The following is a 15,834-nucleotide window of genomic DNA, read 5'->3' on the forward strand; positions in this document are numbered from 1 at the left end:
AAACAAACCAGTCAATAACACCTGTCTGACTGTGTAAACAAGAAATAACAACAACAACAACAACAACAATAATAATAATAAATAAAAAGCCTGACCTTCCTATTGTAAGCCACTGTGTGCCTGGGGCCAAAGATGCCCAGATGGCCTTGCACACTTCTATGCGCCAAGGTTCCAGAGCCACGACGGCATGGGATCCGGAAATTGCCTCACCCCTGGTGCCAGCTGGTGCAAACGCGCCTCCTGTGAATGAGAGAGCACATCTGCAATGCCGTTCTATAACCCTGGTACATTGCGGGACACAAACAGGATATCGTGGCAGAGACACTACAAAACAAATGGCCAAACCAGGGACATCACATGGGTGGATTTAGATATCTGTGAGTTGATGACATGCACCACCGCCATGTTGTTGCACCAGTACAGAACGGTTGCATTAGTAAAACACTCGGCCCAAATATGGACAGCCACGACTATGGGGAAAAACTCTAAAAAGGTAAGGTCGCTAGTAATGCCATGGGGCTCCCAATTGGCAGGGCCGGGGGGTCACACACCATCTACCTCTAAAGTAGACCCCAAAGCCATGCCCCCCAGCTGCATCAGAGTGAACCTGCAATTCTGCTCCACTAGTTGTTCCTCCCTCCAAAAGGAGACCCCATTATAAAAGTCTAAGAATGATGCCCAAACCTGCAGGTCAGCCTTCATGTGGGTAGTGACCTGAACCCTAGGATGAGGCTCGCGGAGACCAAACATGGCATCACACAGGTGCCTAAGGAACACCCTGCCAGGAGCCACAACCTTGCATGCAAAATTAAGGTGGCCTAACAGAACCTGGAGCTGGCAAAGGGTGAGTTTCTGCGCTCTCACACTCTGGCTAGCCAGGCCCCTCAACATCTCTAACTTGTCTCCGGGAAGCCGTGAGCAACTGGCCACGGTGTCCAGATCGATCTTGAGGAACACTAGCCTGCAGACGGGGCCCTCAATCTTGTCCTTGGCCAGGAGGACCCCCAACTCAGAACAGATGTTTGTGAATGTGCACAGCAGAAAGGCACTTAGCCCAGACCCCTAAGGCCCGATGAAAAGAAAATCATCTAACTAATGCATGGTGGAACGGGCCGCGGCCTGCTTTCTCACAAGCCACTCTAAAAATGAACTGAACGTCCCAAATGCTGCGCAGGAAATTGAACGACCCATAGGCAGGGCCCTATCAACGTAGAAAATGTCCTGCAAGGGGAATCCAAGAAGGTTAAAATCCTCAGGGTGCACTGGCAGAAGCCGGAAAGCCAACTCAAAGCCGCATTTTGCCCTGAGGGCACCGGGACCGCAGGAATGAACAATGCGCACTGCTTCGTCAAATGATGTATACTGGGCCTGCAGGCCCTTAGCAAGGGCTAGAAGAAAATGATCCCAGCAAGCAGCACTACCCACAATAGCCGCCCCCTACGCAAGGGAGTGCCCCTGGGGCTTATCAGTGCCCTCCCCCCCAGCCCCTTGCCACTCCCCAGTGCCCAGCAAACTCAGCCGTTGCAGAGATGTCCCTCGCACTCACGCTCCCGGGCCGAATCCTCGCACCACGCCACCACTCTGCCATGCTAAGCTGGCCGATGCTGACTCCAAGGCTTCGCGCCGCTCGTCCCCAGGCCCGAGAAAGCAGGAGAAGGGAAAAAACCCCACATCCAAGGCAGCAGCCAGAAGGTCCTTCCTGGTTGCTGTTCTAAACAGACTGAGGGGAAATGCCTGCATACTTGGCCGTAGCTTGCCTAAGCCCTGCTCCCTTGCCCTACTCAGCCAATAGGATAACAAGGAAGCCTCGTGCCTTATTTTAATGAGGCTGAGGCAAAGGAACTGCGCTCCAAACAGGTTGGGAGCGAGTGCAGCATTCCTGTAATTTCCCTCATTCATCAAAATGGGGGAAACTGTGAAAATATTGCTTGTGTAGCCAACAATCAACAATGACACTGCTGTTTCCTCTCCACAGTAGCAGTGCCCTGATGCCTTCCATTGTTTCCAATGGCAGGAGTACAGTGGTACTGCCCAGAAGTAGTTTTAAGTCAAGTTGTGCTACATCACCATTGCACTACACCGTCAGAGCTGCCTTTCAAGTTGCTCAGCAGCCCTGATGAGTCCCTGATGTTGATGGTGTTAGAAGTTGTTATTTCCCCCCCCCCCATGGGTAAAACAGCAGAGCACTAAGGAATGGGCACACACTCCAGTTACAGTGGGTAGCAGAGGATGGTTTAGTTGTTGCAGCTATTTAGAGAAAACACATGGAGATCCTTGTAGAACTAAACACTAAGTTTTTATTGGTTAAGTACAATTGGAGAGGAAAAACCTAAACCTAATCTAAAGAACTAAATAATGGATAGGTAAGGAGAGAGAGAGAGAGAGAGATGTCTCCATCCGCTCTCTAGAAGGAAAGGAAGGATTGTGACTCAGCACAGGAAGTGCGGAAGAGTCAGATCAGAGGTCATCGAGTGGAGAGAGGTAGAACAGTTACTGAGACCCTTACTCACTGTCTCTACTCCCAATACCCTTGGTGGTCATTAGGATAGCTGGTGCCAAAGTCCGATGTACTGGAAGTCCATCTCCAACAGATGCAGAGCTGCCTGTTATGTTGGCTACTGTTATTTAGTGCATACAGTTATTTTGTATATAGAAAATATTGATGTTTTTAAATTGATTTGCTTTCTTTTAAATTTCACAAATCATAGTTCCTAATTAAAATGCATTATAACATGAACTGGGACTTATTTTTGTTATTGTTACCTATCAAAACTTTTTGCCAAAATTTTCCTTTATGGTGCCCTAACACCCAGCCTTCCTGCCCCTGCAGTGTTTGCCTCTGATCTCCCAAAGAAAATGTCTCACTACACCCCTGAGAGTTTGCCTGATTCTATTCCACCTGAATACTTCCTCCTCTTTGATATAGAGGGCCCTGACAGAACAAGCTGCTTTACTCAGGAGAGTAGCAAGGTTGGAATGAGCCCTAGGAGAAGAAATAAAGATGGGTCCAAGCCCCCGCTGTCACCAGCTTTCTCCCCACCCCCTGTCATTGCTGCAGACGTATGGTGAAAAAGATTTTTTTTTTTTTGCAAACTCACTCTCTTGCTCCCATGAAAATAATATCACACACTTCCCACGCACATAGACACTTGCACACACACCCTTAAGCATACACTTTCCTTTGCCTCAGAATTTAAAAAAACATATATGTCACACACACACCCCCCACACTCTATATCTCACTCACACAAACCAGCTGGAGTCCTCAGCACTGTCGTATTCTTCTTTCCTCTTTCTGCCTGGGTCAGTTCCCCTAGCCAAAGCCTTTGGGAGGGCAGTGGAGGCGTGGGAGATCCCCAAGGCCCATCTCTCCCAAGGGCCCAGCCTCACCCCACCCCTGCCCAGCACCTCTATGATGAGAGCAGAAGAGGGGAGAAGCTCAGGAAAAGGGAGGGGACTCGGGCCAAGGCTCAGAGGGCTCCTTTCTTGGGCTGGGGGTGGGTGGGTGGGCGCTGACTGGTGCCTGGTCAGGCTGCCAGGAACTCATGTGGGCTTTCCTCCCCTCCCCTGACTATTGAAAGGCAGCAGTTCCTCAGCAGAGAAGGGAGGAGCCATTTCTCTCTGCCTTGTCAGAGCTGATCTGACTCGCAGGAACCACCCTGGGCTTCCCTTTTCCTCCCTACCCTCGCAGTGGCTTGGGACATGAGGAGAGCTACTTGGAGGATGGGGGCCATGCTGAGCTTGCCTGCCCCAAGGCCCCGCCTTAATCCCAAGCGGCCTGAGGTCCTTCCGTGCCCACACTGGCGAGGCCAGTGCAAGAGGGATTTCTCCGCAAAGCATCTCTTTCATTGACTGCCATGCAATGTGCAGCAACGACACCCATTTGCAGTGAATGCACCACTAGACACAGAAGGAAGCAGAACAGTACAACTCCCTACAGTCTCCACTGCCGCGGTGGGTATAGGAGGGGCAGCTTCCACTGAGTGGCATTGGGAAGCCCAGTGTGCACTAAGGAGGATGGAAACCTCAGGGGTAAGGAGAGATTCAGGGTGCATGATGACTCACCAAAGCACCCGCTGATGGGCATCAATCCCGCTCTAAAGGAAATGGGATGACTCTGCAGCTCTCTCAAGGGGCTTTTGGGATTAGCATGATGGCCCCAGGAAGGACTAACCTGACCATATCAAGCCAAGGAACGTTTCAAACAGCCATGGCAGGATGAGAGCTGTCATTCTTCCTCTTCAGCCCCCTCGAGTTTGTGGAGACGCAGGATTCCATGGTTTAAATATAAAAAGATGAATACATTTATTCATGACTATTCAAATAAATAAATACATTCACTATTTCTCTTGCTACAGGAACATGTGACCACGATGGGATGGAGGGGGTCAGTGGACCAGTTCTGGTGAAGCTCAACTGGAGAGGTTCAGATTTCAAAGCTGGATCCTGGGGGAAAGATTCTGCCTTGGGGACCAAACTGCAAAACCATTACTGGGTTTTTCCAGCTAACAAAGGTAGTCACATATTGGAGACTTTCCGCCTCTATGCCTCCTACAAAAAAATGATGCTTTATTTTCCGATTATGGAATTTAGCCTTAAAGGTAATCAAGACAAGTGTGAAAACTGTGGGCAAGGGAGTGGTGTGATATTCTACAATGGATCCTTCTATTACAACTGTTTGGATAGCAGGGCTTTGTGCAAAACAGATCCAAATACCATGCATCTCTTGCGCAAGGATTTAGAAGATGAAGATCCTGCTTCCTTCAATAATGTATTCTCCTACAAGGGTGTCAAATATCAGGATATGGACCTGGGTGGAGATGAAAAGGGCTTGTGGATGGTTCATGGCACTAATAAAGGCAATGGTAATATGGTCGTTAGAAAGATAGACCCGAACACCTTGCAGGTAGAAACCCCTTGGATAACCACGCAGAAGAAGACTACAGTCACCAATAGTTTTATGATCTGTGGTGTGTTGTATGCCACTAAAAGAGTGAATGCAACTCATGAGAATATATTTTATGCATTTGACACCAACAAAATCCAGGAATTCAAAACCAACATCTTTCTGGAGAAGTCTCTGCCTACTGTGCAGAGTTTGCAATATAATCCCAATGACCAGAAACTCTACATGTACAATGATGGATACCTGGTTTATTATGATGTCACATTCAAAAATCCAGGTCACAGGGCAAGCAGGGCAGGAGAGGTTGTCACAATGGAGCAAATAGAGAATTCTAGCAATGAAGGAAGACAAGTAGACCCGGTTGCTGTTATCAAGGAGAATTATCAGAGCTCAGCTAGTGACCAGCAGCAGCATTTGAAAAGCCAAGGGGAAAGCAACACCAGTAGTGAGGAAGGACCGTCTGGAATTCGGAAGGAGGAAGATCCGAGTTCTGCTGATGACCAGCAGCAGCATTTGACAAGCAATGAGGAGAGCAGTGACAACCATGAGGAAGGACAGATTGCGGTTAGCAAAGGAGGCCAAAATACCATGAGGGAGGGAGACCAAGTTAATGTTAGAGATGGAGTCCAAAGTGTTGTTAGTAAGGAAGGGCAGCCGGATACAGTGAGCAATACAAGCCACGCTGAGGTCAGTGGGGATAAGTAAATTTGGCTAGAGAAGGGATTGTTATGCATTAATAAAAGCAACAGTACAGGCATTGTTTCCCCCTCTCCAGCTGGTAAATACCTGTATGTCTGTAAAAATAAATGCAGTCCTTTGCAAATAAATTTAGAAATCAAACCCATGCTTGGGATTTGTGTCTGATCATTGCTCCAACATTTTTTGTATATGCTGTCAGTATGATGCAGAAGTTGGGTTGAAATGGTTTTCATGCTGCCCACTAATCTGTTCTATCAATCATCTAATGTAGTATTGAAAGAAAGATGTCACCTGTGATGGCTCCTCCCACTTGGGGTGTTTCCAGGCAGCAATAAAATGCAGGATCTGCAAAGTTTTCCAACGAGATCCAAATGCGTCGTTCCACAGCACCACCTTCCAGCCAACTCTTGCATTCTGAGAAGAACACTTTTTTGCTACTATTTTTCTGATGGCGAGAGAAAAGGATAGATTATTCTGAGGATGCAAAAAATGGCTAGCAGGTACTGCTACAAAAATCATGTGAAGTTCCTGCTCAGCATGTGTACAGAGGGTAATATCTCACTAGGAAGGAGCACAGAAGCTTGCAGGAGTGTCTGACTGCTGAGTAAGAGCATGCTAGAAACTTGCACAAAAGCTTTGCAGATCCTGTACTTTATTGCCCTCTCAAAAGACCCTTGGAAGCAGATCCCAACTTGAGTCAGAGGTAAAATGATTCTAGGGAGTGCTTAGCCTAATGACTTCCTTTGTGCAATTTTTCCTAATTCTGTTCTTTCTCTTTTGTTACACCCCAAATATCCAGTATAGGAATACCGGCTTGGAAAGTACACATTTAAGAAATGGTTAAAGCCTTTGGGATTACTTTGGCCTTTGCAGGTTGTGCTGTGAGCTCATTCTGCTAGTTTTTAATCCCAGCTCCTGCAGTCACAAGACTTTCCTTCCCAGAATGGGCCCAAACTAAATTACATCTCATCCATCCCAGACCAAAGCAGTACATCATGTACAGCATTTGAGGGAAATTTAGCAACCAAACCCATTGCTCCTTATCACACTTGGAAGCAGTGATTTAGATAGTATGCTTTGAAGCAGAAGCAGGTTTCTCTTGCCTCCCTCCAGCCAGACGGGGATTCATGTGTACTGATGCAGCCAGCCAAGCAACCAAGTATGTGAGATGAGCAGATATTCTACTGCAGTGTCATTGGTCCAAGGCCATAACTGGAGCTAAGTCATAGTTCTGGCACAGAGAAGGTGACACTCCCCTTGTTCTTCCGACCTCACTCCCAACAGCGGAAATACAGGGTTCAGTAGGGAGGGCCCAGTAGACTCCACCCTAAAATCCTATTCTGTGCACTAAGAGGAGCACTTCATATTTTTGTACTTGGTAAAATGTAAAGACACTGTCGAGCACTGATTGCAATGGGACGTTTCTCCAGACTGTAGAGGAGTGGGTGGGTGAAGTTGCTCACAGAACCCAATGTGGCTTTTTAAAAGGGCAGAGACTGGGAAGGGAATGGTTCTGCATGAGAACTGCCTGCATCTCTCACCAACAAATATGCACACAGACTAGAGACCCTCCATTTTTGCTCTCCATATTCATGACAGAGATGGGGAGAAGCACATTATCCTAAGCTGCATGAGACACTGGTGAAACAAATCCCTACTCGGCAGGCAGAATCACACTGGAAAAGAAGGGATGGAGCGGCAGGCAGCAAAATGGGGGAAGTCAAACCAGTTACCCCCACAAGTGCTGCATCTGCGCTCCCTCCACCCAAACTGAAAGGAGGCCTAAGGAGTAGGGGGTGCCCAGGAGCCCAGCTGTACACTCAGGACAGACAACCATTTCTGCAGGGCGACAAGAACAGCTTTCCCCTCGGTGCTCTTGAGTTTGACGGAAGCAGCCCTGATCCAGCACTGGTAGCCTAATGCACACAAGCCACACAACAGGCAAAGTTGTGTGCAGAGAAGCCGCACGTTTGCTAACTTTGACCCATCCTCCAGTTCCTTATTTCACTGGCTTCTCCTACTCCCATGTGAATCGGTGGGGCGAGAAAACCATCCAGACTGTATTACAAGCAGCTCCTGGTCTAATCAAATCCAGCCTGGCAAACCTGTAAAGGAGATTATTGTGGGGAAGATCATGGCCAGTTTGCTCTATCTGTGCATGGGATACATGCAGACATCTGGATGTGTGTCTTGGCAGCTCCCCTTTTCCATTCTAACCTCCCCACCAAACACCCTTTAATGACAAATCCAAAATGCCTCCAGTAGGATGTTCTGGGGAGGGTGTAATGCATCCTGAGACCCGACCCAGAGGTACCTGTGACAGTCACACCAAAAGGTCCACACACCAAGGGCAGCAGCACAGCCCACACTTCTGGGAGTTATCTGCAATTTGCCCAGGGTTCATTATCACTATGGAAGCCTGCAGCCTGCATTGGTCAGCGATCATGGAGGAAGACCAGCAATGTGGATCGTGAGTCATGAAGGCCCTGCCATACCTAGGGGTGCTATCTAATTAGGGCAGGGAAGGGCACTTGCTTCCCCTGAATACGTGGCTCCAGATTCAGGAGTACCATGCTATATCTCGGGCCCAAATCATGTTTCTGTGCACTGAGTGGGTGAATGTTGCTCCTCTGAACAATCTGAAATGGCACCACCTAACCTTCAACTCTCGCCTTCACGTCTGCTCATTTACAGCCTCGGGGTGCTTTTGTGCTGTAAGGAAGTGACTTGGGCCCAGGACTCTCAACTTTCTCCTGAGGGAAGCTTCAGAGACACACTGGAAGCTGCCCTTTTGACATTTCCCCCTCTTCCTCTCATTCTGAGTGGGCTGTTGAGGGAAGGAGTGGAAAGTGCACAGAGCCACAGAGTCTGCTCAGGGGTGTAGCTAGGGAAGAAAGGGCCTGTGTTGGCCCCTCTCCCTGGTGGCCCCTCAGAGTGAGGGAAATTGTAGTGATCAGACTCCTCTCCCCCTAAAGAGTTAACCCGAAGTGAACCCTGTCTTGACTGACAGGCTGGTGACCTCCAGGGTTCAGCCAATCAGCACACCCATTGGGTGAGACCTAGAGAGATGTTGCCAGGAAGAATAGAGTTCTTTGTTAGAAAGAAGCTAGGCGGAAAGTGCATAGAAGGACATGTGGCCATGGGGGTTGGCTGCAGGAGGATCATTGCAGCTCTTGGAAGATAGTACTGCAGGGGCTTGATTCTTAACCAGAGTTTGGTGAGTTTAAGGAAAAAGGAAGCTAAGGCTAGTGGCTTCGGAAGTTTAGGGCAAGAGAAAGAGTTTGCATTTGCATTAGAATTTCTATTTCTTTAGTGTGTGTCAGGGGTTGTAGAGGATTTAACTCTGCCTTTGTCTTAGAGGAAGCTCACGTGAGGGGAAGAAAAATACTGAATCATCATCTCTCTTTTACCCACAAAGACTGCTCCCCAAAACCTTCCTGGTAAATAATATGCTGCCACCACACCCACTTATCAAGAGCTTATTCCACCCAGGCTTGGGTGAATTTCCAGGGAAATTCTCCTTCTCTTTACTATTGGAAAAGTACACAAAAACCTCCACGTGTAGGCTTACATGTTGTGAGAAAACCTGGTAGAGTTGCAGAGCAATCAAACTTGAGATGTGTGTTGCACCAGAGCAAAATCCCCTTTCCTGAATTAAAAATCCACTCAGAGGCAGGTAAAATGCAAAGAAGAAAAAGAGAAAAAAGACTGTATTCAAAATACTACAGACTGTTTCCGTCTGAGGCTTTCTCAGTTTTTAGTTACAGTAGGTTACAAGATTACTTCCAAAGAGCACCCCTGTTGCAAAGAACAAGGAGGTAGGAAAATCTAAAAGCACTTTTAAAAGTTTACAGAGTCTTTTACAATGCCCTGCTGGAATGGTGCAGACTCAGCGTTTCTTAGCTTAGTTGCATTACAGATAAAACACCACAGAACAGTTGTAAGGATACGCATGGCACACGAAAGAAAAAATAAGTATCTGACGCAAACTGACTAGCAAACTGCCCCCTAGACTAAACCTCTTTTTCTCCCAGCTGAGCCCAAGAGTGAGCCAGCCCGGCGTGAAAAGTGGAATCCTCAGCCAGCACAGCAAGCAGGCTGCTGCTGCTTCTATTGCCGGGCTGGATGAGGAGCCCAGAATGCTGCATTGCCTGATCAGCCCACCTGCCCTGCAGCTTTCACCTTTGTTGAGAGGAGGAGGGCACGCGTCCCACTTCTAGCAGGACTTCTCTTCCAGCAAAGGGGAAGAGGAGGGGGGGTGGGCTAGGGAGAACTCGCTGCTCGAACGAATGTGGCTGCAGGCAGGCAGCTCAGAGCTGATCAGGTGGGCAGCTGCTGGGCGTCCAGCATGGAAGGGTTTAAGTGGTGGGAGACACTCTGCCAAGGAGAATTTACATCAGGTGGTCTCCATCTGGGAGGGCAGCAGGCAGCCAAAGGGATAGGCAGGTGCTGCTTGGGGTGCCAGGCTGGGGAGGAGAGCTGATCGCGGAGAGAAAAATCCCCCCCCCCGGATCTTTTCTCCCCACGAAGAGGAGGAAGATGCATGTACCACATCCCTCCCAACTGAGAGAGACTGGGCTGGGTGGCGGTGCCCTCCCTGCTCTGGAGGAGGAGGCAGAGCAGCCCAAGCTTGCTCTCAGGGTGGGTGCCACAGGCAGGGTGAGTGCGTGCATGTGTGCCATGGGACTGGTCTTGGGGGGCCCTTTGAGGCAGCTGGGGCAGGAGACAATAATTTCCCCTCGTCTAATCTACAGTACGCCCATGCACCCCACCACCACAACCAACCTTCTGTGGCTACTCAAAGCTTTCTGTTTGTATTTTTCATACTAGAAGGGGCATTGTTACACTCAGAATTGCCTGCTCAACAACTGTCATTCAATTCCACCATTGAATCTGTGAAGAAATGGCTACATTATGAGGAGTAAAAATGGAAATGCAGACATGAAACCTTAAGACCACAACTGAGTCTTCTCCCTCCTATTTTTATAATGGAATTTTTGGGGGATCCAAATAGAGAAGCACAGACTGACTCAATTGCTTCAGAAAAGGTATGTTTAGATGGTCTGTCTTCCATCTGAAATGCTTTCATGGGTTAATTGAAATAAATATGTTTTGAATTTCTTCAAATTAAGAACGAAGAGGGGCCCCATTATGTCAAGTTTGCACATGTCTTGTTGGAATATTCGTGAGGTGAAAAGGGGAGGGGGAAAGAAGTGAGTGAGTAGGCAGAGAGGGAATGGGGGAGCAAACAGCATCTGCCCTTGTTGCCCTGGAACAGCTGTGAAAGGGGCCTATCAGAGGCTGGCTGGGGAAATATTTTGCCACTAACCATTACAGTTATGTCTCTGCGGTAAACAAGAGAACAGGCTCAATCACACAGACCTTGCTTCTTACCTCTGGCTGCTTCTGCTTTGTTCATTTCATATCTGAACTGAAGTGAGTAATGGCCCCAATCTGGCTGCTGTGGGGCTGCTCTGACCACCATGGGGCTGCTGATCCTGCTCCGGCCCCCACAGCTGCTGCTCTTCCTTCTGCCGCTTCCTTGCTCTCTTGCCCACTAGATTGCCCACCTCCACTCTTGCCACCCCACTTGCCAATGACCCTGCTCTTGCTGCTGCTACCGCCACCACCCCACTCTTGCTGCTCCTTCTGCCATCACCTCACTCCTCCAGCTATCTCACATGCTATTAAGAAGCAGAATGGTTTCTTTCCTTGCTAGAGTAGAAAAACTTTGGGAGAGGGCAATGTTCATTTATTGAACACAGGCCCCATCTGAACTTTTTACACCCTTATGGTGTAGCAGAATTCCTTAGCCCGGGTCAAGAGTGCGAGAATTGACACCAGCGAATTGAGAGAAAACAGATTTATTGCCTGGCAATTGGATCTCAGTGGAATCGCTCCCAACCTGAGATAAAGATTACATCGTGATTCCAGCTTTTTATATCCATCTCAATTACATTCAGTAAATACAATCTTCATTGGTTAGCATCACTTAACCGTCATATTACAATTATTACAATTATTGCAATTAGACTACATTCCTCTCTAGTACAATGGAGCATTTCTTCTCTACATGTTGATAAGCAAACTATCTCACTCCTTTCCTTAGCCAGATGCTGTGTCCTTGAAGGTGTCATAGTTAGCGCCCAGCTATCTCCAGATCCCAAACAGGGCATCTCGCTCTGCATTCCAGCCAGTGAGATTTATGACTTCTAGCAAGTAACAATTTGCAATTAACAACAAGGCAGCTTATAGACCCTATTAACCATTTCTTGACCAGCGCAAACCTGAGTTTCTGCCTCAATGGCATGCTCCATTTTAAAAAGCAAGGATTACACATTTAGTCCCACAGCCCACACTCCAGAGACAACACAGAAATGAATTCAGAGGCAATGAAAAGAAATCCTATATTATAAACAATTTTTATAATTTTATTGGCACAAATTATTCACATGTATACACACACACACAGACACACACACACTGACCTTTGTTTCCCTCATAAAGATGTTTTTTATGAGGATGAAAGAAAACTAGACCCAATGTAGGAGTCTCATAAAGGTTATCCATCCACAAGATGGATAATGAAGCAGATTCTAGGCTTATCTACACTTTAAGGTGGCAGTCTAAATGCCCTATGATAGCAGTTCCCTATGATAGCAGATTGATAGCACAAAGCTACCACCCTCTTCTTTAGAAATCTAGCTTCCACTCAGGATCTTCTCTTTTCTCTCTCAAAGTCTAGTTTCAGAATTTCTGTCCCTCAGTTGCTCTCCTACAGCAACCCTTAAGGGCCAAAAGACAATTCAACTCACTCCCCACCCACCAGAAGGCCACACACATACACACAACTGTTATAGAAGTATGGCAGTTTTTATAGCTGAAGTATGACTTGCTTCCTGCATACTCAGAGCTCTAAGCACTCACCATATGCTCAGAGGCACATGTTATCAAATTCTTTTTAAACATTGCTGTAATACCAATTCCCAGCTTTTGCTGTGGCCACCAGCCTATGCAGGTAGTGCATTGGAACATGAAGGACCTAGCCAAATTGGTCTCCCCAGTCCTAGTCCAGCACTCTAATTACTACACCACGCTGGCTCTTTACCTCCTCTCCTGCGCATACTCAATACATTTCAATAACACTATACACAGTTCCATAACATTAACATTTAAAATGCATATACATAACTCTTGTACACAAATACTGGAAGAAATACAAAATGTCACAAGGACAATTATGACCCACCCACCCTTTTAAATTTTTTAAATGAAGAACTTCTTCACTGGTCAACTTTAAATTGTCCTGGTTTGCAAGGATACAGGCTATTAAGATGATAACGTTGCCTCAGATACTTTTTTTGTTTCAAACATTACCATTAATTATTCCTATAATTCAGATTTCTGGATTGCAAACAACAACACAACAATATAGTTTTGTTTGGAGTAATAAATGAGCAAGAATTGGGGCAAGAACTATGAGGAAGTTATCAAACAAAGGTGAGAGTCTCCATCCCTTCTGTTGCCCAGAGAATCCTTCTGTATTGGACAGGCTAGGAAGAGAGATGTTACTGCCTGTCCTGGAAAGTAAGAACAGATCAAATGTGACTTCCTAGTTACTAGTATTATATCACCTCTGTTCTGCTGAAGTGATTCTTCTAAAGGCTGAATTGGTCAAAGTAAAAACCTCTTTCACACTTTAGTTGAACTGATGATGTGACTCCCTATATATTTAGAGGCCCTCTTGACTTCTGGAGTAAATCTGGACTCTCTTCTTACACTCCCTCAGTGGTTCTCTTCTCTCTTCAACTATTCTTTTTCAAATTGTAACTTCACCAACATTCTACTCTCTGTACCCTCCTCTCAGACAGGAGGATACAGGAAGCTGATTTACGTATCATTATACACTGTATTTGTATAATGAGAAAGTAGCCTTTCTTCATGGAGAAAGTACAGTGTTTTAGATTATGAAGACATTATTAACATGAATAGAGATAGCAGATTTTATGCATGACAATTTAACTCTTGGGTTGCTGTTACACTAGCCACTTTATCTAGAATTGACATAATTTATTTGTTGGAGATGAACTTCCAGTGCATCGACCTTTTGCACCAACTGTCCTAATGACCACTAGGGGCATTGAGAGTAGAGACAGTGAGTAAGGGTCTCCCTATCTGTCCCTACTCTATGACCCCTGAACTGACTCTGCAGCACTTCCTGTGCAGAGTCACAATCCTTCCTTTCCTCCTAGAGAGCAGATGGAAACATCTTCCTCTCTCTCCTTACCTATCCACTATGTAGTCCTTTAGATTAGATATAGGTCTTTCCTGTCTAAGTGTATTTAACCAATAAATGTTTAGTCACACAAGGATCTCCATGTGTTTTCTCTAAATAGCTGCAATATCCGAACCATCCTCTGCTACCTACTCTGTGACTGGAGTGTGTGCTCATTCCTTAGTGCTCTGCTGTTTTACCTATTGTGGGTAAAAATCAACAACCTCTAACATTATTCACTCAGATCCTTTCCACATCTGGGCCTACTGTGGCATTGCTCCTCTGCAATCAACTCGAAACACAAATACAGTGGTCCCTTGACTTACAAACTACTCGACATAAGTATTTTTCGAGTTACAAACGGCAGTTTTAGATCCGGTTTTAGATGCGTTTTTTTCAACTTACAAATTTTTAGATGGGGTTTCCTCGACTTACAAATTTTTAGATGTGGTTTCCTCGACTTACGAATTTTACATGCGGTTTCCTTGACTTGCCTGCCTGTTTACTGCCTGTTTATTCTTGAAAAGAAATGTTCCTGTGCAGTTTGCAAGCCTTACTGGGGGTCTGGGTCTTTTTTCTAGGCTCCGGAACGCATTAATCCGTTCCCAATGCATTCCTATGGGAAACCGCTTTTCGACGTACGAATTTTTCGACTTACAAATGTGCATTCGGAACGGATTAATTTCGTAAGTAGAGGGACCACTGTACACATGTGGCTCCATACAGCACTTCCCTTCCACTGGAAGTGAGATTAGCTCCTTCCCTGCTAGTCAAGTCCAGTGTCAGAGGTCAGCATCACTGGGCAGCACCAAAGGTCCAAGGTCCTTGGAATGACCCCTTGCAGATCCCTGAGACCACCCCTATCCCCATAGCCTTTGTGTGGTAGTGGCAGAATGAGTCTTTTGAGATCCACCCAGGTAGGAGGGTGTCCACGGAGGCAGCATGTCAGAGGCCCTTTGAAACTAGGCCCTGGCGCCCTGCTGTGGTGTTTAACAAACAGGTAAATAGCTCTTTCCCTGCTCGCCCCTGTTGCTTTCCCCCGCTGGCGCTTGTTTTAGAAACAGCCGTGTGGGGCTGCAGCATTTCTTCATTTAAATTGGCATCAGCATGCAAATGACCAGTGCATGTGTGCCCTGGTCATTTGCATGCTGATGCCGAGATCAGGGTTGCAGGAAGGAAAGCTGCAGCCCTGCACGGATGTTTCTAAAAGAAGGCCGGCAGGGAGAAAGCAGCAGGGAGGGGCGAGCAGGTAAAGAGTTCCTTACCTGTTTGTTAAAGGCACCTCCCACCCGCTGCCCATCGAGACAGCTTGAACGCCTGTGTTCAAACAGGTTCAGCGCGAACAGAAAGTGAGCGCCAAACTTTGTGTACATCCCTAATGACAATCTCTGATGAGATGCTGCTTCTTTTTTTGTTTTGTACTGTTTCTGTTTATATGTGTTTTGATTGTTCTAGACCAGGAGTGTCAAACTCAATTGGGTGGTGGGCCGGATTTTATTCTGATGAACACCCAGAGGCTGCAAATAGCCTCGGGCTGGGGGCTTGACACCCCCATTCTAACATTATTGTAAGCTGTCTCAGGTGCTTCTTTGAAGGAAAGGGAGGGATATACATTTCTGAAATAAGCAAACTTCATGATTGCAAAGGCACAAATGGATCCTTCCATTAATATGGATCTTTCCCAGCTACCCTAGGTACCTTAGGGAGTAGACTAGATCGGCTGTGGGGGGCTCTGCTTTGTGTGCTGACAATTGCTGGGGCCAGTTTGTCGAGCCTTCTCAGTGATTGCCCCCAGGCTGTAGAACTTGCTTGCAGCTGAGATCCACCTGGCTCCTCTCTCCCAGCCTTTAAAGAGGAAAGTGAAGACTGCCCAGGGACAATGAGTTGCCCCCCGCTTTCTTTTTTAATTTTAGCTGTGTTTGTTCTATTTTTATGTTTTATGAGATTTTAACAT

At 46.8% G+C, this 15,834-nt stretch overlaps 1 protein-coding gene across 1 annotated transcript; it reads left to right on the forward strand.

Moving 5' to 3' along the window:
• The first annotated feature begins 671 nt into the window (after positions 1-671).
• LOC128328928 (olfactomedin-like) lies at positions 672-5,750 on the forward strand. Its single transcript, XM_053259229.1, has 2 exons — positions 672-690; positions 4,359-5,750. Exons 1-2 carry the CDS (start codon positions 672-674, stop codon positions 5,609-5,611), a joined length of 1,272 nt encoding a protein of 423 aa, XP_053115204.1. The 3' UTR covers positions 5,612-5,750.
• The last annotated feature ends 10,084 nt before the right edge of the window (positions 5,751-15,834 follow it).

The sequence above is a fragment of the Hemicordylus capensis genome, chromosome 1 (genome assembly GCF_027244095.1).
Source record: "Hemicordylus capensis ecotype Gifberg chromosome 1, rHemCap1.1.pri, whole genome shotgun sequence".
NCBI lineage: Eukaryota > Metazoa > Chordata > Lepidosauria > Squamata > Cordylidae > Hemicordylus > Hemicordylus capensis.